Here is a 21,226-nt window from a genome sequence, read left to right as displayed (position 1 = left end):
AAAGCGCTTAGTATAGGGTTCTGCAAACAGTAAGCGCTCAGTAAAAACGATTGATAATGATGCCATTTGTCTGCTGCATGGGGTTAGGGCACAGGCCTGGGAGTCCCAAGGTTTGCTGACATTTGTCTGCAGCATAGGGTTAGGGCACGGGCCTGGGAGTCCCAAGGTTTGCTGCCAATTTTCTGCTGCATAGGATTAGGGCACGGGCCTGGGAGTCACAAGGTTTACTGCCGTTTGTCTGCTGCATAGGGTTAGGGCACGGGCCTGGGAGTCGCAAGCTTTGCTGCCATTTCCCCTTTTAGACTGTGAGCCCACTGTTGGGTAGGGACTGTCTCTATACGTTGCCAACTTGTTGTTCCCAAACGCTTAGTACAGTGCTCTGCAAACAGTAAGTGCTCAGTAAATACGATTGATAATGATGCCATTTGTCTGCTGCATGGGGTTAGGGCACGGGCCTGGGAGTCCCAAGGTTTGCTGACATTTGTCTGCTGCATAGGGTTAGAGCAGGGGCCTGGGAGTCACAAAGTTTGCTTCCATTTTCCCTTTTAGACTGCGAGCCCACTGTTGGGTAGGGACTGTCTCTATATGTTGCCAACTTGTATTTCCCAAGCACTTAGTACAGTGCTCTGCACACAGTAAGCGCCCAATAAGTACAATTGATAATGATGCCATTTGTCTGCTGCATGGGGTTAGGGCACGGGCCTGGGAGTCCCAAGGTTTGCTGCCATTTGTCTGCTGCAAGGGGTTAGGGCACGGGCCTGGGAGTCACAAGGTTTGCTGCCATTTCCCCTTTTAGACTGTGAGCCCACTGTTGGGTAGGGACTGTCTCTATATGTTGCCAACTTGTATTTCCCGAGCGCTTAGTACAGTGCTCTGCACACAGTAGGCGCTCAATCAATTTGATTGATAATGATGCCATTTTTCTGCTGCATAGGGCTAGGGCACGGACCTGGGAGTCGCAAGGTTTGCTGCCATTTGTCTGCTTCATAGGGTTAGGGCAGGGGCCTGGGAGTCGCAAGGTTTGCTTCCATTTTCCCTTTTAGACTGCGAGCCCACTGTTGGGTAGGGACTGTCTCTATATGTTGCCAACTTGTACTTCCCAAGCACTTAGTACAGTGCTCTGCACACAGTAAGCTCTCAATAAATACAATTGATAATGATCCCATTTGTCTGCTGCATGGGGTTAGGGCACGGGCCAGGGAGTCCCAAGGTTTGCTGCCATTTGTCTGCTGCATAGGGTTAGGGCAGGGGCCTGGGAGTCACAAGGTTTGCTGCCATTTTCCCTTTTAGACTGCGAGCCCACTGTTGGGTAGGGACTGTCTCTATATGCTGCCAACTTGTACTTCCCAAGCGCTTAGTACAGTGCTCTGCACACAGTAAGCGCTCAATAAATACGATTGATAATGATGCCATTTGTCTGCTGCATGGGGTTAGGGCACGGGCCTGGGAGTCCCAAGGTTTGCTGACATTTGTCTGCTGCATAGGGTTAGGGCAGGGGCCTGGGAGTCAGAAGGTTTGCTTCCATTTTCCCTTTTAGACTGCGAGCCCACTGTTGGGTAGTGACTGTCTCTATATGTTGCCAACTTGTACTTCCCAAGCACTTAGTACAGTGCTCTGCACACAGGAAGCGCCCAATAAGTACAATTGATAATGATGCCATTTGTCTGCTGCATGGGGTTAGGGCACGGGCCTGGGAGTCCCAAGGTTTGCTGCCATTTGTCTGCTGCAAGGGGTTAGGGCACGGGCCTGGGAGTCACAAGGTTTGCTGCCATTTCCCCTTTTAGACTGTGAGCCCACTGTTGGGTAGGGACTGTCTCCATATGTTGCCAACTTGTATTTCCCAAGCGCTTAGTACAGTGCTCTGCACACAGTAAGCGCTCAATCAATTTGATTGATAATGATGCCATTTTTCTGCTGCATAGGGCTAGGGCACGGACCTGGGAGTCACAAGGTTTGCTGCCATTTGTCTGCTTCATAGGGTTAGGGCAGGGGCCTGGGAGTCGCAAGGTTTGCTTCCATTTTCCCTTTTAGACTGCGAGCCCACTGTTGGGTAGGGACTGTCTCTATATGCTGCCAACTTGTACTTCCCAAGCGCTTAGTACAGTGCTCTGCAAACAGTAAGCGCTCAATAAATACGATTGATAATGATGCCATTTGTCTGCTGCTTGGGGTTAGGGCACGGGCCTGGGAGTCCCAAGGTTTGCTGCCATTTGTCTGCTGCATAGGGTTAGGGCAGGGGCCTGGGAGTCACAAGGTTTGCTTCCATTTTCCCTTTTAGACTGCGAGCCCACTGTTGGGTAGGGACTGTCTCTATATGCTGCCAACTTGTACTTCCCAAGCGCTTAGTACAGTGCTCTGCACACAGTAAGCGCTCAATCAATATGATTGATAATGATGCCATTTGTCTGCTGCATAGGGTTAGGGCACGAGCCTGGGAGTCACAAGGTTTTCTGCCATTTCCCCATTTAGACTGTGAGCCCACTGTTGGGTAGGGGCTGTCTCTATATGTTGCTAACTTGTATTTCCCAAGGGCTTAGTACAGTGCTCTGCACACAGTAAGCGCTCAATCAATATGATTGATAATGATGCCATTTGTCTGCTGCATAGGGTTAGGGCACGGGCCTGGGAGTCACAAGGTTTGCTGCCATTTTCCCTTTTAGACTGCGAGCCCACTGTTGGGTAGGGACTGTCTCTATATGCTGCCAAGTTGTACTACCAAAGCGCTTAGTACAGTGCTCTGCAAACAGTAAGCGCTCAGTAAATACGATTGATAATGATGCCATTTATCTGCTGCATGGGGTTAGGGCACGGGCCTGGGAGTCCCAAGGTTTGCTGACATTTGTCTGCAGCATAGGGTTAGGGCACGGGCCTGGGAGTCCCAAGGTTTGCTGCCAATTTTCTGCTGCATAGGATTAGGGCACGGGCCAGGGAGTCACAAGGTTTACTGCCATTTGTCTGCTGCATAGGGTTAGGGCACGGGCCTGGGAGTCACAAGGTTTGCTGCCATTTCCCCTTTTAGACTGTGAGCCCACTATTGGGTAGGGACTGTCTCTATATGTTGCCAACTTGTAGCTCCCAAGCGCTTAGTACAGTGCTCTGCACTCAGTAAGCGCCCAATAAATACAATTGATAATGATGCCATTTGTCTGCTGCATGGGATTAGGGCACGGGCCTGGGAGTCCCAAAGTTTGCTGCCATTTCCCCTTTTAGACTGTGAGCCCACTGTTGGGTAGGGACTGTCTCTATATGTTGCCAACTTGTATTTCCCAAGCTCTTAGTACAGTGCTCTGCACACAGTAAGCGCTCAATCAATACGATTGATAATGATGCCATTTGTCTGCTGCATAGGGTTTGGGCAGGGGCCTGGGAGTCCCAAGGTTTGCTGCCATTTGTCTGCTTCATAGGGTTAGGGCAGGGGCCTGGGAGTCACAAGGTTTGCTGCCATTTCCCCTTTTAGACTGTGAGCCCACTGTTGGGTAGGGACTGTCTCTATATGCTGCCAACTTGTACTTCCAAAGCGCTTAGTACAGTGCTCTGCACACAGTAAGCGCCCAATAAATACGATTGATAATGATGCCATTTGTCTGCTGCATGGGGTTAGGGCACGGGCCTGGGAGTCCCAAGGTTTGCTGCCATTTGTCTGCTGCATAGGGTTAGGACAGGGGCCTGGGAGTCACAAGGTTTGCTGCCATTTCCCCTTTTAGGCTGTGAGCCCACTGTTGGGTAGGGACTGTCTCTATATGCTGCCAACTTGTACTTCCCAAGCGCTTAGTACGGTGCTCTGCAAACAGTAAGCGCTCAATAAAGACGATTGATAATGATGCCATTTGTCTACTGCATGGGGTTAGGGCACGGGCCTGGGAGTCCCAAGGTTTACTGCCAATTTTCTGCTGCATAGTATTAGGGCACGGGCCTGGGAGTCACAAGGCTTGCTGCCGTTTGTCTGCTGCATAGGGTTAGGGCAGGGGCCTGGGAGTCACAAGGTTTGCTGCCATTTCCCCTTTTAGACTGTGAGCCCACTGTTGCGTAGGGACTGTCTCTATATGTTGCCAGCTTGTATTTCCCAAGCACTTATTACAGTGCTCTGCACACAGTAAGCACTCAATCAATATGATTGATAATGATGCCATTTGTCTGCTGCATAGGGCTAGGGCACGGACCTGAGAGTCACAAGGTTTGCTGCCATTTGTCTGCTTCACAGGGTTAGGGCAGGGGCCTGGGAGTCACAAGGTTTGCTTCCATTTCTCCTTTTAGACTGTGAGCCCACTGTTGGGTGGGGACTGTCTCTATATGTTGCCAACTTGTAGTTCCCAAGCGCTTAGTACAGTGCTCTGCACACAGTAAGCGCCCAATAAATACGATTGATAATGATGCCATTTGTCTGCTGCATGGGGTTAGGGCACGGGCCTGGGAGTCCCAAGGTTTGCTGCCATTTGTCTGCTGCATAGGGTTAGGGCAGGGGCCTGGGAGTCCCAAGGTTTGCTGCCATTTGTCTGCTGCATAGGTTAGGGCAGGGGCCTGGGAGTCACAAGGTTTGCTGCCATTTCCCCTTTTAGACTGTGAGCCCACTGTTGGGTAGGGACTGTCTCTATATGTTGCCAACTTGTACTTCCCAAGCGCTTAGTACAGTGCTCTGCACACAATAAGCTCTCAATAAATACAATTGATAATGATGCCATTTGTCTGCTGCATGGGGTTAGGGCACGGGCCTGGGAGTCCCAAGGTTTGCTGCCATTTGTCTGCTGCATAGGGTTAGGGCAGGGGCCTGGGAGTCACAAGGTTTGCTGCCATTTCCCCTTTTAGACTGTGAGCCCACTGTTTCGTAGGGACTGTCTCTATATGTTGCCAACTTGTATTTCCCAAGCGCTTAGTACAGTGCTCTGCACACAGTAAGCGCTCAATCAATATGATTGATAATGATGCCATTTGTCTGCTGCATAGGGTTAGGGCAGGGGCCTGGGAGTCCCAAGGTTTGCTGCCATTTTCCCTTTTAGACTGCGAGCCCACTGTTCGGTAGGGAATGTCTCTATATGTTGCCAACTTGTATTTCCCAAGCGCTTAGTACAGTGCTCTGCACACAGTAAGCACTCAATCAATATGATTGATAATGATGCCATTTGTCTGCTGCATAGGGTTAGGGCAGGGGCCTGGGAGTCACAAGGTTTGCTGCCATTTTCCCTTTTAGACTGCGAGCCCACTGTTGGGTAGGGACTGTCTCTATATGCTGCCAACTTGTACTACCAAAGCGCTTAGTACAGGGCTCTGCAAACAGTAAGTGCTCAGTAAATACGATTGATAATGATGCCATTTGTGTGCTGCATGGGGTTAGGGCACGGGCCTGGGAGTCCCAAGGTTTGCTGCCATTTCCCCTTTTAGACTGTGAGCCCACTGTTGGGTAGGGACTGTCTCTATATGTTGCCAACTTGTATTTCCCAAGCTCTTAGTACAGTGCTCTGCACACAGTAAGCGCTCAATCAATACGATTGATAATGATGCCATTTGTCTGCTGCATAGGGTTAGGGCAGGGGCCTGGGAGTCCCAAGGTTTGCTGCCATTTCCCCTTTTAGACTGTGAGCCCACTGTTGGGTAGGGACTGTCTCTATATGTTGCCAACTTGTACTTCCCAAGCGCTTAGTACAGTTCTCTGCACACAATAAGCTCTCAATAAATACAGTTGATAATGATGCCATTTGTCTGCTGCATGGGGTTAGGGCACGGGCCTGGGAGTCCCAAGGTTTGCTGCCATTTGTCTGCTTCATAGGGTTAGGGCAGGGGCCTGGGAGTCACAAGGTTTGCTTCCATTTCTCCTTTTAGACTGTGAGCCCACTGTTGGGTAGGGACTGTCTCTATATGTTGCCAACTGGTACTTCCCAAGCACTTAGTACAGTGCTCTGCACACAGTAAGCTCTCAATAAATACGATTGATAATGATGACATTTGTCTGCTGCATGGGGTTAGGGCACGGGCCAGGGAGTCCCAAGGTTTGCTGCCATTTGTCTGCTGCATAGGGTTAGGGCAGGGGCCTGGGAGTCACAAGGTTTGCTGCCATTTTCCCTTTTAGACTGCGAGCCCACTGTTGGGTAGTGACTGTCTCTATATGCTGCCAACTTGAACTTCCAAAGCGCTTAGTACAGTGCTCTGCACACAGTAAGCGCCCAATAAATACAATTGATAATGATGCCATTTGTCTGCTGCATGGGGTTAGGGCAGGGGCCTGGGAGTCCCAAGGTTTGCTGCCATTTGTCTGCTGCATAGGGTTAGGGCTCGGGCCTGGGAGTCACAAGGCTTGCTGCCATTTTCCCTTTTAGACTGCGAGCCCACTGTTGGGTAGGGACTGTCTCTATATGCTGCCATCTTGTACTTCCCAAGGGCTTAGTACGGTGCCCTGCAAACAGTAAGCGCTCAATAAATACGATTGATAATGATGCCATTTCCCTGCTGCATGGGGTTAGGGCACGGGCCTGGGAGTCCCAAGGTTTGCTGCCATTTGTCTGCTGCATAGGGTTAGGACACGGGCCTGGGAGTCCCATGGTTTGCTGCCATTTCCCCTTTTAGACTGTGAGCCCACTGTTGGGTACGGACTGTCTCTATATGTTGCCAACTTGTATTTCCCAAGCGCTTAGTACAGTGCTCTGCACACAGTAAGCGCTCAATCAATATGATTGATAATGATGCCATTTGTCTGCTGCCTAGGGTTAGGGCAGGGGCCTGAGAGTCCCAAGGTTTGCTGCCATTTGTCTGCTTCATAGGGTTAGGGCACGGGCCTGGGAGTCACAAGGTTTGCTTCCATTTTCCCTTTTAGACTGCGAGCCCACTGTTGGGTAGGGACTGTCTCTATATGCTGCCAACTTGTATTTCCCAAGCGCTTAGTACAGTGCTCTGCAAACAGTAAGTGCTCAGTAAATACGATTGATAATGATGCCATTTGTCTGCTGCATGGGGTTAGGGCAGGGGCCTGGGAATCCCAAGGATTGCTGACATTTGTCTGCTGCATAGGGTTAGGGCAGGGGCCTGGGAGTCACAAGGTTTGCTGCCATTTCCCCTTTTAGACTCTGAGCCCACTGTTGGGTAGGGACTGTCTCTATATGTTGCCAACTTGTACTTCCCAAGTGCTTTGCACACAGTAAGCGCTCAATAAATACGATTGATAATGATGCCATTTGTCTGCTGCATGGGGTTAGGGCACGAGGCTCTGCACACAGTAAGCGCTCAATAAATACGATTGATAATATTGATAATAGAGTGTTCTGCACACAGTAAGTGCTCAGTAAATACCACTGGTTGACTTGGGATTTGGAAGAGAGGGAGGATAAATAATAATAATAATTAATAACGATGGCATTTATTAAACGTTTACTATGTGGAAAGCACTGTTCTAAGGATCCCATCGGTAACCCTTTCCCCTTTTCCCCAAGAAAGCTGCTCTTGAGGTGAGATCATAGGGTTAATCCAAAGTGTGTGTCCCCCTGTTTTGTTTTGGGCAGAACTCATGCAGCTCTTCTGGGACAGCCAAGAGGCTCAAGGCAAGGCAATAAAGCACCTCATCTCCTTGACCGAAAACCAGAAAGGTAGGTCTCCTTTTATGGGGTCAGTGGGTGTGGAGGGAACCCTGAAGATTGAATTTAGGGGATTCTGGCTGGGTGGGCACTTGCAGGAAAGAAGGAGATCACACCGCCAAGGTCTTTAGAAGCAGCGTGCAGTAGTGGATAGAGCATCGGCCTGGGGGTCAGAAGATGGTGGGTTCTAATCCCGGCTCTGCCACTTGCCTGCTGGGTGACCTTGGGCGAGTCATTTTGCTTCTCTGGGCCTCAGTTACCTCATCTGGAAAATGGGGATTGAGATTGGAAGTTACTGTGTCCAACCCCAATTCCTTGTATCCTCCCCAGCACTTTGCACGGTTCCTGGCACACAGTAAGCGCTTAGCGAGTACCACAATTATTATTATTATTATTCCACAGGGAAGGGTTGGAAAGCAACATGCCAACTACCGGAGGACGATCCACTTAATCAATCAATCATATTTATTGAGCGCTTACTATGTGCAGAGCACTGTACTAAGCGCTTGGGAAGTACAAATTGGCAACGTATAGAGACAGTCCCTACCCAACATTGGGCTCACAGTCTAAAAGCAGACGTATTCTTCTGCTTGAAATGGGTCAGCCATATCAATCAATCAGTGATATCTGTTGAGTGGTACTAGTATTGGTGAAGTGCTTACTCTATGCAGAGCACTGTTCTAAGCGCTTGTGGGGGAGTACAATCTACCCGAGCTGGTAGACCCAGTCCCGGCCAACAGTGAGTTTACCAATTCGTAAGCCTCTCCGTGGCTGTCTCCTGGGAACCAGCTCCTTTTCTAAAGCTGGAGAAGCCTATTCCTGCCACCTGCGAACGCACACCTGGTGCCCAGGAGACGCCGCCCTGTGCCAGGGCCTAAAACTTTAGATTGTACATGTGAGCCCACTGTTGGGTAGGGACTGTCTCTATATGTTGCCAACCTGTACTTCCCAAGCGCTTAGTACAGTGCTCTGCACACAGTAAGCGCTTAGTAAATGCGATTGATTGATTGATTGATTAAAACGAACCCACTCCTACCTCCGCACCAAGGAGGCCCGCGCCTCGCCGGAGCGGGCCGGTTGCCGACGCCCGTCCCGACTCCGTTTCCTTTCCTCGTCCAGACTTACCGTACGCGGTCGAGCTGATCCACCTGGTGACCAGCGCCATGGTGAACCACGAGGATGTCCTGGAGCTGCAGCTGGACGCCGCTAGGTTGCTGTGCAACACCGTGACTGGAGGTAACCGCTGGGCAGATCTGATCCTAGCGGTCTGGCTGCCCGTCCTCACCCCCGCCCATCTGGGCCACCGGCTAGGGGCAACTTCCCACCCCCCTCCCCACCATTTACCTGCTGTGCGACCTTGGGCGAGTCATTTAACTTCTCTGGGCCTCATTTCCCTCGTCTGTAAAATGGAGATTCAATCTTCATTCATTCAATCTCGCTTACTGCGCCTTTACCGTGTGCCAAGCACTGGACTAAGCGCTTGGGAGTGTACAGTATAACAATAAGCAGACACATCCCTCGCCCACAGTGAGCTTGCAGTCTAGAGCGGGAGACAGACATTAATATAAATAAATACATTCAATACCTGTTCGCCTTCCTACTTAGACTGTGAGCCCCATGTGGGACCTGATTATCTCTATCTATCCCAGTGCTTAGTATAGTTCTCGGCACCTAGTAAGGGTTTAACAAATATTATTATTAATAATTGAACCTCCATGGCTCCAGACTGAGCCCCCTTTTTCCTCTCCTCCTCCCCATCGACCCCCAACCTCATTCCCATCCCCACAACACCTGTATATATGTTAGTACAGATTTATTACTCTATTTATTTTACTTGTACATATTTACTATTCTATTTATTTTGTTAATGATGTGCATCTAGCTTTACTTCTATTTATTCTGATGACTTGACACCTGTCCACATGTTTTATTTTGGTGTCTGTCTCCCCCTTCTAGACTGTGAGACCGTTGTTGGGTAGGGATCATCTCTTTATGTTGCCAACTTGTACTCCCCAAGTGCTTAGTACAGTGCTCAGCACACAGTAAGCGCTCAATAAATACAATTGAATGAATGAATAAATAGAGCAGAAGACAGACATTAATATAAATAAATGAATTCAATACCTGTTCGCCTTCCTACTTAGACTGTGAGCCCCATGTGGGACCTGATTATCTTGATCTATCTCAGTGCTTAGTAGAGTTCTCAGCACCTAGTAAGGGTTTAGCGAATATTATTATTAATAACTGAACCTCTCACACCTTGGGAAATCCATGCCGGGGTAGGGCCGCCAGCTCACGGCCTAGGTAGGGTGCAGTGCAGTGCAGTGGGACAGTGACGTTTCCCCTCCTCCCCCTCTCCATCCCCCCTGCCTTACCTCCTTCCCTTCCCCACAGCACCTGTATATATGTATATATGTTTGTACAGATTTATTACTCTATTTATTTACTTATTTTACTTGTACATATCTATTCTATTTATTTTATTTTGTTAATATGTTTTGTTTTGTTGTCTGTCTCCCCCTTCTAGACTGTGAGCCCACTGTTGGGTAGGGACTGTCTTTATATGTTGCCAACTTGTACTTCCCAAGCACGTAGTACAGTGCTCTGCACACAGTAAGCGCTCAATAAATATGATTGATTGATTGATTGATTGATTTTCTGCTCCTTGCTCTGGTCAGTCCTGGAGGGTCAGCTTGGGGCCGAGGCACTAGGCGAGGAGGACACGATCACCCCGCTGATCAAGACAATGCGAGCCTATCCCCAGAACCAGGAGCTCCTCACCTTGCTCTGCCATTTGCTGGTGATGATTTCGACCAACGGTAGGTTCCCTCCCCCTTCCTGGGATTCTCTTCCCCTTCCTTTCCTAGCTTTAAACTCCTAGAAATGGATTGCGACAGTTATTCGATTAGGCTGGCCTGCCTGGAAGGCTCAGTGACCTCTTCTTAGCACTAGGCTAGGCATTGGGCCAGAAAATCCTGAGGCAGAGGAAGCCCTGCTGCTGCCCTGAGAGCCACCAGGTTTCTCGGAAATCTTTTATTATTATTATTAGTAGTAGTAGTAATAACAGCTATTGAATTTGTTAAGCACTTACTCTGTGTCAAGCACTGTTCTAAGTGCTGGGTAAGAAACAGGATAATCAGGTCAGACACAGTCACTGTCCCAAACAGGGCTCAAAATCTAAGTAGGAAGGAGAACAGGTATGGGATCTCCCCTTTATAGATGAGGTAACTGAGGCCCAGAGAAGTGAAGTGACTTGCCCAGGGTCACACAGCAGGCTCGCGGTGGGGCTTTTACCTCTGGATTATTATTAATAATAATAATAATAATGATGATGATGGCATGTATTAAGCGCTTATTATGTGCAAAGCACTGTTCTAAGCACTGGGGAGGTTACAAGGTGATCAGGTTGTCCCACGGGGGGCTCACAGTCTTCATCCCCATTTTACAGATGAGGGAACTGAGGCCCAGAGAAGTGAAGTGACTTTCCCAAAGTCCCACAGCTGACAATTGGTGGAGCCGGGATTTGAACCCATGACCTCTAACTCCAAAGCCCGGGCTCTTTCCACTGAGCCACGCTGCGTACTAATAATTATTAGTATTAGTACTACTACTGCTGCTACTACTAATAATGGTATGTGTTAAGCACTTACTACGTGCCAGTCACTTTGTACTAAGTGCTGGGGTGGATACAGGCAAATCGGGTTGGACCCAGTCCCCGTCCCCCGTGGGGCTCACAGTCTTGAGTCCCATTTTACAGACAAGGTAAACTGAAGCACAGAGAAGTTAAGTGGCTTGCCCAAGGTCACACAGCAGACAAGTCGCGAAGCCAGGATTAGAACCCATGGCTTTCTGACTCCCAAGCCCGTGCTCTATCCGCTATATCCTGCTGCTTCCCAAGCGGTTAGTTCAGTGTTCTGCACACAGTAGGCGCTCAGTAAATGCGATCAAATGAATGAACGAGCTCCTGCTTTCTGGGAAAGGATGTTATTCTGAGTGCGGCTTGAGGGGAATCCGCGGCCACCGGCCGAGGGGGATGTGGGCCAAGGCCCCTTTTCCTCGGCTCAGTCTGGCCCTGGGGCAGGTGTCAGGAAGGGCAGACCCGCTCAGGTCGCCCCAAGACGGGAGCATCGGCCCCGAGGCTGGGCTTCTCAACTGGCAACCTCTGCCCGCCATCCTCCGAGCTCAGAATAAGGTCCTCCCCCAGAAAACGGGAACTCATTCATCCATACATTCATTCAATCACATTTATTGACTGCTAACGGTGTGCAGAGCGCTGTACTGAACACTTGGAAGAATACGATAGAACAGCATGACAGACACATTCCCTGCCCACAGCGAGTCCCTCGTGGAGGCCCACCTCAGCTCAAGGGCTTGAGAACTCCAACATCATTCATTCATTCAATTGTATTTATTAAGCGCTTACTATGTGCAAAACACTGTATCAAGTGCTTGGAAAGTACAATCAGGTGATCCAGTGTCTTGTTCCGTAGAGAAGAAGCAGCGTGGCCTATTGGATAGAGCACGGTCCTGAAAGTCAGAAGGCCCTGGGTTCTAATCCCGGCTCTGTCACCGTTCATTCATTCGATCGTATTTATGGAGCGCTTACTGTGTGCAAAGCACTGTATTAAGTGCTTGGGAGTGTAAAATATAACAACAAATGAACACAGTACCTGCTCACACGAGCTCACAGTCCAGAGGGGGAGACAGACATTAATATAGATAAATAAATACATTTCAGATATATACGTATGTGCTGTGGAGATGGGAGGGAGGATGAATGAAGAAGCAAGTCGAAAGGGAGTGGGAGAAGAGGAGAGGAGGGCTTAGTCAGGGAAGGCTTCTTGGAGATGTGCCTTCAAAAAGGCTTTGAAGTGGGGGAGAGCGATTTTCTGTCTGATATGCCACTAATCTGCTGGGAGACCTTGGGCAAGTCATTTTACCTCTCTGTGCTTGTTACCTCCTCTGTGAAATGGAGATCACCACCGTGAGCCCCACGCGGGACATGGACTGTGTCCAACCTGACTAGCCTGTATCTACCCCATTGCTTAGCACAGTGCCCGGCACACCGTCAGCACTTAACAAATGCCATTTAAAAAGAAATTCTGATGACTTCCCAGCTTCCTGCCCAACAGTGACAAGGATCACTGCAGCTGAGAAAAAGTTTCTCTGCCTGTGTCCATCAGAAGCCGCCGGGGAGGTGCTCCAGAAAGCCGGGGTGCTCGCCGACATCTTCAAGTACGTGGACCAGTTCCCAGAGAACAGGGAGATCTGCTTATCCTGCTCTAACCTGGTCTGGAGTCTCCTTGGGAACGGTAAGGCCGGGATCCTCGGAGTAAGAGCCGGCTGGACCATCCCAAAAGGCCGAAGGAGCCTCGCTTCTGCTTTGGACGTCCCCGTGGGCCTAGGCGACAGCCTTCCATCTCTTGTCCTCGAGTATTCCGAGTCCCGCCCACTTCCCGGCCAACGTCGGTGGCGGGTTCTGGATTGCCTGGGGCCCCCAGCGAGCGGGCGGGAGGGATCGCTCTGGAGTAGCCGCCCGGGAGCCGGTTTTTCGGGACGTTTGTATCTCCGCAGCCAACCTGGTGGGGAAGCCGCCCCGAGAAGAGGCCGGCGAGGTTATCACGAGGGTGCTGACAAGTCACCTGCAGGATGGAGAGGTGGTGGAGTCCGCCTGCTCGGCACTTTGGGTCCTGACTCTGCAAGGTGAGGGGCTGTGCAAGCGAGACAATCTGCCAGCGAAGCCTGATTTCAGGGCCGGCTGAGCGCTACGTTTCGCTCGTCTAACGCTAACCTTCTCAATATGCCACAACCGTGGCTAGCTCGCCACCGACCTCTCGCCCACATCCCGCCTCCGACCTTCCTTCTCTTCCTCCTCTTCCTCTTCCTCCTCCTCTTCTTCCTCCTCTTCCTCCTCCTCCTCCTCCCCTTCCTCCTTCTCCTCTTCCTCCTCCTCTTCTGCTCCTCTTCCTCCCCTTCTTCCTCCTCCCCTTCTTCCTCCTCCTCCTCCTTCTCCTCCTCTTCTCCTCCTCCTCCTCCTTCTCCTTCTCCTCCTCCTCCTCCTTTTCCTCCAATTCTCCTCCTCCTTTTCCTCTTCTCCTCCTCCTCCTCTTCTCCTCCTCCTCTTCTGCTCCTCCTCCTCTTCCTTCTCCTCCTTCTCATCTCCTCCTCTTCTGCTCCTCCTCCTCTTCCTCCTCTTCCTTCTCCTCCTCTTCCTCCTGCCCCTGTTCCTGCTCCTCCTCATCCTCTCGTCCCCTCATCCCCCTCTCCATCCCCCCCGCCTTACCACCTTCCCTTCCCCACAGCACCTGTATATATGTATATATGTTTGTACATATTTATTACTCCATTTACTTATTTATTTATCTTGTACATATCTATTCTATTTTATTTTGTTAGTATGTTTTGTTTTGTTCTCTGTCTCCCCCTTCTAGACTGTGAGCCCGCTGTTGGGTAGGGACTGTCTCTATGTGTTGCCGACTTGTCCTTCCCAAGCGCTTAGTACAGTGCTCTGCACACAGTAAGCACTCAATAAATACGATTGATTGGAACGCCCTCCCTCCTCGTATCCGACAGACAATCACTCTCCCCCTCCTCAAAGCCTTATTGAAGGCCCGTCTCCTCCAAGAGGCCTTCCCTGACTGAGCCCTCCTTTCCTCTTCTCCCACTCCCTTCTGCGTCGTCCTGACTCGCTCCCTTAATTCACCGCCCCCCAGCGCTCATGCACATATCGGTAATTCATTTATTTATATTAACATCTGTCTCTCCCTCTAGACTGTAAGCTCGTCGTGAGCGGGGAATGTGTCTGTTTATTGTTATATTGTAGTCTCCCAAGTGCTTAGTACAGTGCTCTGCACACGGTAAGCACTTCATAAAGACGATCGAATGAAGGAATTAATGGGCATTTGGGGTCCCTGTCCTCAGTCAGACAAAAATACGCCAAGGGTAAAACTCAGATCAACGGGCAAGCAACATAAATGTGTTTCTAGAAAATAGATTAAGAAGTGGGGAGGACCAGGTTATTCCCGGAATGAACAAGATCGATTGAGGGAGGCTTCTGCGCTGAAGGCCGGCCTTGAACTGCAATTTAAAAGGATGGTGGCCAGAGACAGGGAGGCTGTTTGCGTGTCTAAATGACGGTTTCGTGTTCCCCCGGAGGGACGAGTCAGAGCTGCCGACGGACCCGAGTCCGTCGGTCGATCGGCTGTATTTTCTGTGCGCTTACTGTGTGTGGGGTACTGTTCTAAGCGCTTGGGAGAGTACGACACAACAGACAGTATAACACAATATAACAGACGCGGTCCCTGCCCACAACGAGCTTACAGTCTAGAGGGAATCCCGATCTCCACCTCCAGGTTGCTTAGGGGATAAAGAATTTGAACCTGTCACTCTGCTGCTGCTGCAAAGCCTCCAACTGCACCATGAGAGAACGCTGTTGGTGAAGAATGTGTTCCTGGGCCTGGGCTGCCTGGTGAGGTTGTCAGGTGAGAACCCTGGACGCACGTGCTATTGTATATTGTTAGATCGTTCGCTCTCAAGCGCTCAGTACAGTGCTTTGCACAGAGTAAGCACTCAATCAATACGAACGAATGAACGTGATTCCGAGAGGTGAGTTGAGCCACAAGAGAAGATATGAAGTTCTGAGGGTATTTGTGTTTGGGAAGGAGGAACCTAGGTTCACTAGGGGAACTGGGATGGGGGAATGCCTGGGTTTAATTATTATTATTATAATTGTTATCGTACTTATTAAGTGCTCACTTGGTGGTAAGCCCTGTTCTAAGCACTGGGGTAGGTTCGAATTCATCAGACTGAACAAAGCCCCTCTCGTACGTGGGGGCTCACGGTCCAAATTGGAGGAGCTAGGCTTGAATCCTCAGTTTACAGACGAGGTAGCTTGAGGCCCAGAGAAGTTAAATGACTTGCCCGAGGTCACACGGCAGGCAAATGGTGGAGCCGGAATTAGAACCCAGGTCCTCCGTCTCCCAGGCCTCTGCTTTTTCCAGTACGTCACCCTGCTTCTCAACAGAGTTGAGAAGAAGCAGGGAGAAATAGGGTTTCTCTAACAGTCTTTAAGGGGGGACCGGGGGTGGAAAGGAGGGTATGTCTACATGTTTTGTCACCTGTCTGCATGTTTTATTTTGTTGTCTGTCTCCCCTTTCTAGACTGTGAACCCGTTGTTGGGTAGGGACCGTCTCTATATGTTGCCGACTTATAATAATGATGGCATTTATTAAGCGCTTACTATGTGCAAAGCAGTACTTCCCAAGTGCTTACTACAGTGCTGTGCACAAAGTAAGCGCTCAATAAATGTGATTGAATGAATGAATAAAAACGAGCCGGACTTTACGGAGCGCTTTAAAGTTATTTCCAACGTGCTTTCGCTACAGGGATCTTATTTTATCCTCGTCAACGTTCCTGGAGGTACAGAGGAGCATATTAAAGATGAGGAAACCAAGGTCCCACAGCAGACGACTACTACTACTAATTGTGGTATTTGTTAAGCGCTTACCGTTTGCCAGGCACTGTACTAAGCGCTGGGGTGGGTCCCAGCAAATCGGGTTAGACTCAGTCCCTGGCCCACATAGGGCCCGCAGTCTTAATCCCCATTTTACAGGTGAGGTGACGGAGGTACGGAGACGTGAAGTGACTTGCCCAAGGTCACACTGCAAATAAGTGGCGGAGCCGGGATTAGAACCCACGAGCTTCCGAGTCCCAGACACAGGACACGCTCAACAAATACCGCAGTGGTTGTTGAGCCGGGAACAGTTTCGCTACACTGAAAGTCTGGCCATCTCTCCCCTGTGCCAAATGAAAGTACCACCAGAAGCCATGGACTATTGTGGTATTTGTTAAGCACTTACCGTGTGCCAGGCACTGTACTAAGCACTGGGGGGGGGGCGGGTCCCAGCAAATCGGGTTAGACTCAGTCCCTTGATCAATCATCATCAATCGTATTTATTGAGCGCTTACTATGTGCAGAGCACTGTATGAGACTGACTGAATGGCAGCCAAGCCCCCGGACAACACGGAAAACTTTGGAATTGCTGAATACCGACAGGCCTGTAGGCTCCCTCTGGACGGGGAAGTAGCATGGTCTAGCGGATAGAGCACGGGCCTAGGGCCTGGGTTCTAATCCCAGCCTCACCACTTGACTGCTGTGTGACTTTGGACAAGTCGCTTCACTTCTCTGTGTGCCTCACCTCTAAAATGGGGATTAAGATCGTGAGTCCCGTGCGGGACAGGGACCGTGTCCAACCCGATTTGCTCGTATCCACCCAGCGCTCAGTACAGTGCCTGGCCCGAAGTACAAAGAACAGTGCCTGTTCAAAGTAAGAGAAGCAGCGTGGCTCAGTGGAAAGAGCCCGGGCTTTGGAGTCAGAGGTCATGGGTTCGAATTCCGACTCCGCCAATTGTCAGCTGTGTGACTTTGGGCAAGTCACTTCACTTCTCTGGGCCTCAGTTCCCTCATCTGTCAAATGGGGATTAAGACTGTGAGGCCCCCCCCCCCCCACCCCCACCCCGTGGGACAACCTGATCACCTTGTAACCTCCCCAGCGCTTAGAACAGTGCTTTAAACATAGTAAGTGCTTAATAAATGCCATAAAAATGCCCCCGGGCCTGGAATGCCCTCCCTCTGCCCATCTGCCAAGCTAGCTCTCTTCCTCCCTTCAAGGCCCTGCTGAGAGCTCACCTCCTCCAGGAGGCCTTCCCAGACTGAGCCCCTTCCTTCCTCTCCCCCTCATCCCCCTCTCCATCCCATCTTACCTCCCTCCCTTCCCCACAGCACCTGTATATATGTATATATGTTTGTACATATTTTTTTACTCTATTTAATTTATTTGTACATATCTATTCTATTTATTTTATTTTGTTAGTATGTTTGGTTTTGTTCTCTGTCTCCCCCTTTTAGACTGTGAGCCCACTGTTGGGTAGGGACTGTCTCTATATGTTGCCAATTTGTACTTCCCAAGCGCTTAGTACAGTGCTCTGCACATAGTAAGCGCTCAATAAATACGATTGATGATGATGATGATGATAAAAAAAGCGCTGAATAAAAACCACAATTATTGTTATTATGATGATGATTATTATCCCAGGCCTGTTCCCTCTCTCCTTTCCAGAACTAGCAGCCCTTCGAGTGATCCTGACTGATGACCTGAGCGACGGTATCTCCCTGATCAAGTCCACCTATGAGTTCTACAAGGACGATCCCGAAGTGGTGGAAACCATCTCCCTGCTGCTGGCCGAGATGGCTCAGTACGGTGAGCCCACGGCCCCTCTCCCCGACCCCTGCCCGAAGCGGCCAGCCAGGGAACGCACAGGGTGGATAGGTGTTGCCAACTTGTACTTCCCAAGCGCTTAGTACAGTGCTCTGCACACAGTAAGCGCTCAATAAATACGATTGATGATGATAGAGCACGGGATTGGGAGTCAGGAGGACCCGGGTTGCAATCCCGGCTCCGCCACTTGGCTGCTTTGTGATCTTAGAGAAGCAGCGTGGCTCAGTGGAAAGAGCCCGGGCTTTGGAGTCAGAGGTCATGGGTTCAAATTCCGGCTCTACCAATTGTCAGCTGGGTGACTTTGGGCAAGTCACTTGACTTCTCTGGGCCTCAGTTCCCTCATCTGTAAAATGGGGGTTAAGACTGTGAGCCCCACATGGGACAACCTGATCCCCTTGTATCCCCCCAGTGCTTAGAACAGTGCTTTGCACATAGTAAGCGCTTAACAAATACAATTATTATTATTATTATTATTATTATTATTATTATTATTATTATTATTATTATCTTGGGCAAGTCATTTCTCTGTGCCTCAGCGACCTCATCTGTAAATTGGGGGTTAAGACTGTGAGCCCCACATGGGACAACCTGATCACCTTGTATCCCCCAGCGCTTAGAACAGTGCTTTGCACATAGTAAGCGCTTAACAGATACCATTATTATTATTATTATTATCATCTTGGGCAAGTCATTTCTCTGTGCCTCAGCGACCTCATCTGTAAAATGGGGATTAAGACTGTGAGCCCCACGTGGGACAACCTGATCACCTTGTATCCCCCAGTGCTTAGAACAGTGCTTTGCACATAGCAAGCGCTTAACAAATACCATTATTATTATTATTATTATCTTGGGCAAGTCATTTCTCTGTGCCTCAGTGACCTCATCTGTAAAATGGGGATTAAGACTGTGAGTCCCACGTGGGACAACCTGACAAGCTTATATCTACCCCTGCGTGTGGCCCGAGTCGGTGCTTAACAAATACCATCATTAGTATTATTATTATTCACTTCTCCATCTGTTAAATGGAGATTAAGAGTGTGAGCCCCGTGTGGGACAGGGACTATGTCCAACCTGATTACCTTGTATCTACTCGAGCTTAGAACAGTGCTTGGCACAGAGTAAGCGCTTTACAAGTACCATAATAATTATTAAGGGAATCCCTTCTTATGGCCCACACATTAAGGGACTGTAAACTCATTAGGGGCAGGGAACGTGTCTAATTCTGTTGTAGTGTACTCTCCCAAGCGATTAGTACAGTGTCCTGCATATAGTAAATGCTCAATAAATGCCATTGATTGACTGTGGAAATGATTATCGCTTGGTCCCCTGCCCGAACAACCATTAGGGAAATAAATACAGGCAGTGTTTCACTTATGGTCAGACGATGGAAGTGCCTGCACTGAAGAGGGTGATTTAAAGGGGAGCAGTAGCGGCGTGTTGTAATGGTTGAGGCGCAAAACAAAACAAAACGGCCAAAAAGAGGGCAAGCTGCCAAGAGCCTGATGAGGCATTGAGATCTTTGGGACTGAAAATGGGGGTGCTAAGATGCTCACGGGCTTCTTATTCCTCTCCCAGAGGCTGTGCTTTAAATATCCTGTCATGCATTATCTATCTAGCCCAGCACTTTTTTTTTTAAATGGGCTTTATTAAGCGCTTACTATGTGCCAAGCACTGTTCTAAATGCTGGAACAGTGCTTGACACATAGTAAGGGCTTAATGCCATAATAGTTACATAACAGCAGTGTTCCCCGCCCGGCGTCATGCGGTTCCCTGCTCAGTCTTCTGCTTTGACATAAAATGTTCTCTCGCACGGTGTCAGCTTTAGGTTTAATCCTGCTCTTTCCTGATAAATATTTCCCGGAAATACTATATAGTCCAAGTGCAACTCCAGTTGCCCTTAAATTTCCCCTGAGACTTTCTTCTCCCCCAATAGTATATATGTTTGTACATATTTATTACTCTATTTTACTTGTACATATCTATTCTATTTATTTTATTTTGTTAGTATGTTTGGTTTTGTTCTCTGTCTCCCCCTTTTAGACTGTGAGCCCACTGTTGGGTAGGGACTGTCTCTATATGTTGCCAACTTGTACTTCCCAAGCGCTTAGTACAGTGCTCTGCACACAGTAAGCGCTCAATAAATACGATTGATTGCTTGATAGTAGTAATTGTATTATCTAAGCCCTTAATCTGTGCTAAGCACTGGGGTAGGTATAATAATAATAATGATGGTATTTGTTAAGCGCTTGCTATGTGCCAAGCACTGTTCTAAGTGCTGACACGGTCCCTGTCCCACATCTAATGGGGAAGGAGAACAGGAATTTCACCCTCACGTTACGGATGAGGAAATCGAGCTCAGAGACGTTAAGTTACTTGCCCGAGGCCACACGGCAGTTACGTGGCGGAGCTGGACTAGAGCCTTATCCGAGGGTGGGTTTGAAGCCTTCCTTTGGGGCCAGAGCAGACGGGAAAGCGTCCCCCGTCTTTTCCGTTTCCAGAGGAGATTGTGCCCGAGATGGAGTCCCACAAACTGGACGATCTGTTACGGGAAATGAAAGCCAGATTTGTGTCGAGCGAGGTGAGTCGGAAGCGACGGCGTCGTGCGGTCGGCCTGTCCCGCTCCCTGGAGAACCCGAGTTTGAGAGCCTCGTTCCGAGAGGCGACGAGGAAACGCCGCTCCTTCCGGACCCTCATCCCCTTGGCCGTAGCCTCCTTCCGTATGGGTATCCCCCCAAGCCACCGGCCCGCTGCTTCTTAAAGGCCAAAATAAACCTCGGCCACTGTGGGTGTGGTTTTCATAAAAAAGCACAGTTACCTGGCTAGGCTCCATCCACACAAAAGAGCCAGGAATAAGGGACAGTTCCAGGATTTGACGTTCCTGCCGGGAGGGATAAAACCCTATTTATTTTTCCTTCCAGGAGCTAATTGCCCATGTGACCAGGGCACTCGAGGGTCTGGAGAAGGTAAGATTTTCCCATCCACCGGCATGAAGGGCAAGCCGTGTGTGATGCGAAAGGTGGCTGGCTGAGAAATGAATTCCTCTCCCCAGCAGGAGACGCGTCAACGGCCCGGCAGTCCTAGATCGACCCCGTGAAGGACGAGGACTCCTCCCTCCCCTCCCGTCTTAATATTCAAAGTCCAGTCTGCTCCCGTAATCCGGGCATCCGGCTGCCTTTCTTTGGTCGTTCGGATTGTGGAAAGAGTTGCTCACTCGTGACCCGTTGCTTTATTTTACATATTACTCGGACATTTAGGTTTAATAAAGGGCCACTGTTCCTACCAACTGTACTGTTGTTAATAATAATGGCGCTTACTATGTGCCAAGCACTGTTCTAAGCGCTGGGGTAGATTTAATCAGGTTGGGCACAGTCCCTGTCCCACGTGGGGCTCACA

General features: G+C 49.6%; 1 protein-coding gene across 1 annotated transcript in view; it reads left to right on the top strand.

Moving 5' to 3' along the window:
* The window catches only part of STKLD1 (serine/threonine kinase like domain containing 1), a 49,605-nt gene extending 28,493 nt beyond the window's left edge, over positions 1-21,112 (top strand). Inside the window, exons 11-19 of the mRNA XM_038745476.1 lie at positions 7,485-7,568; positions 8,676-8,792; positions 10,235-10,375; positions 12,740-12,868; positions 13,131-13,259; positions 14,909-15,037; positions 17,675-17,815; positions 20,332-20,411; positions 20,752-21,112. Coding sequence (XP_038601404.1) covers positions 7,485-7,568; positions 8,676-8,792; positions 10,235-10,375; positions 12,740-12,868; positions 13,131-13,259; positions 14,909-15,037; positions 17,675-17,815; positions 20,332-20,411; positions 20,752-20,823 — 1,022 coding nt within the window. The 3' untranslated portion in view covers positions 20,824-21,112. The remainder of the gene's footprint in view (positions 1-7,484; positions 7,569-8,675; positions 8,793-10,234; positions 10,376-12,739; positions 12,869-13,130; positions 13,260-14,908; positions 15,038-17,674; positions 17,816-20,331; positions 20,412-20,751) is intronic.
* Positions 21,113-21,226: the final 114 nt, after the last annotated feature.

Source organism: Tachyglossus aculeatus, chromosome 4 (genome assembly GCF_015852505.1).
Source record: "Tachyglossus aculeatus isolate mTacAcu1 chromosome 4, mTacAcu1.pri, whole genome shotgun sequence".
Lineage (NCBI taxonomy): Eukaryota > Metazoa > Chordata > Mammalia > Monotremata > Tachyglossidae > Tachyglossus > Tachyglossus aculeatus.
Note: the sequence above shows the minus strand (reverse complement) of the source record. Positions and strands in the feature narration are given on the sequence as shown.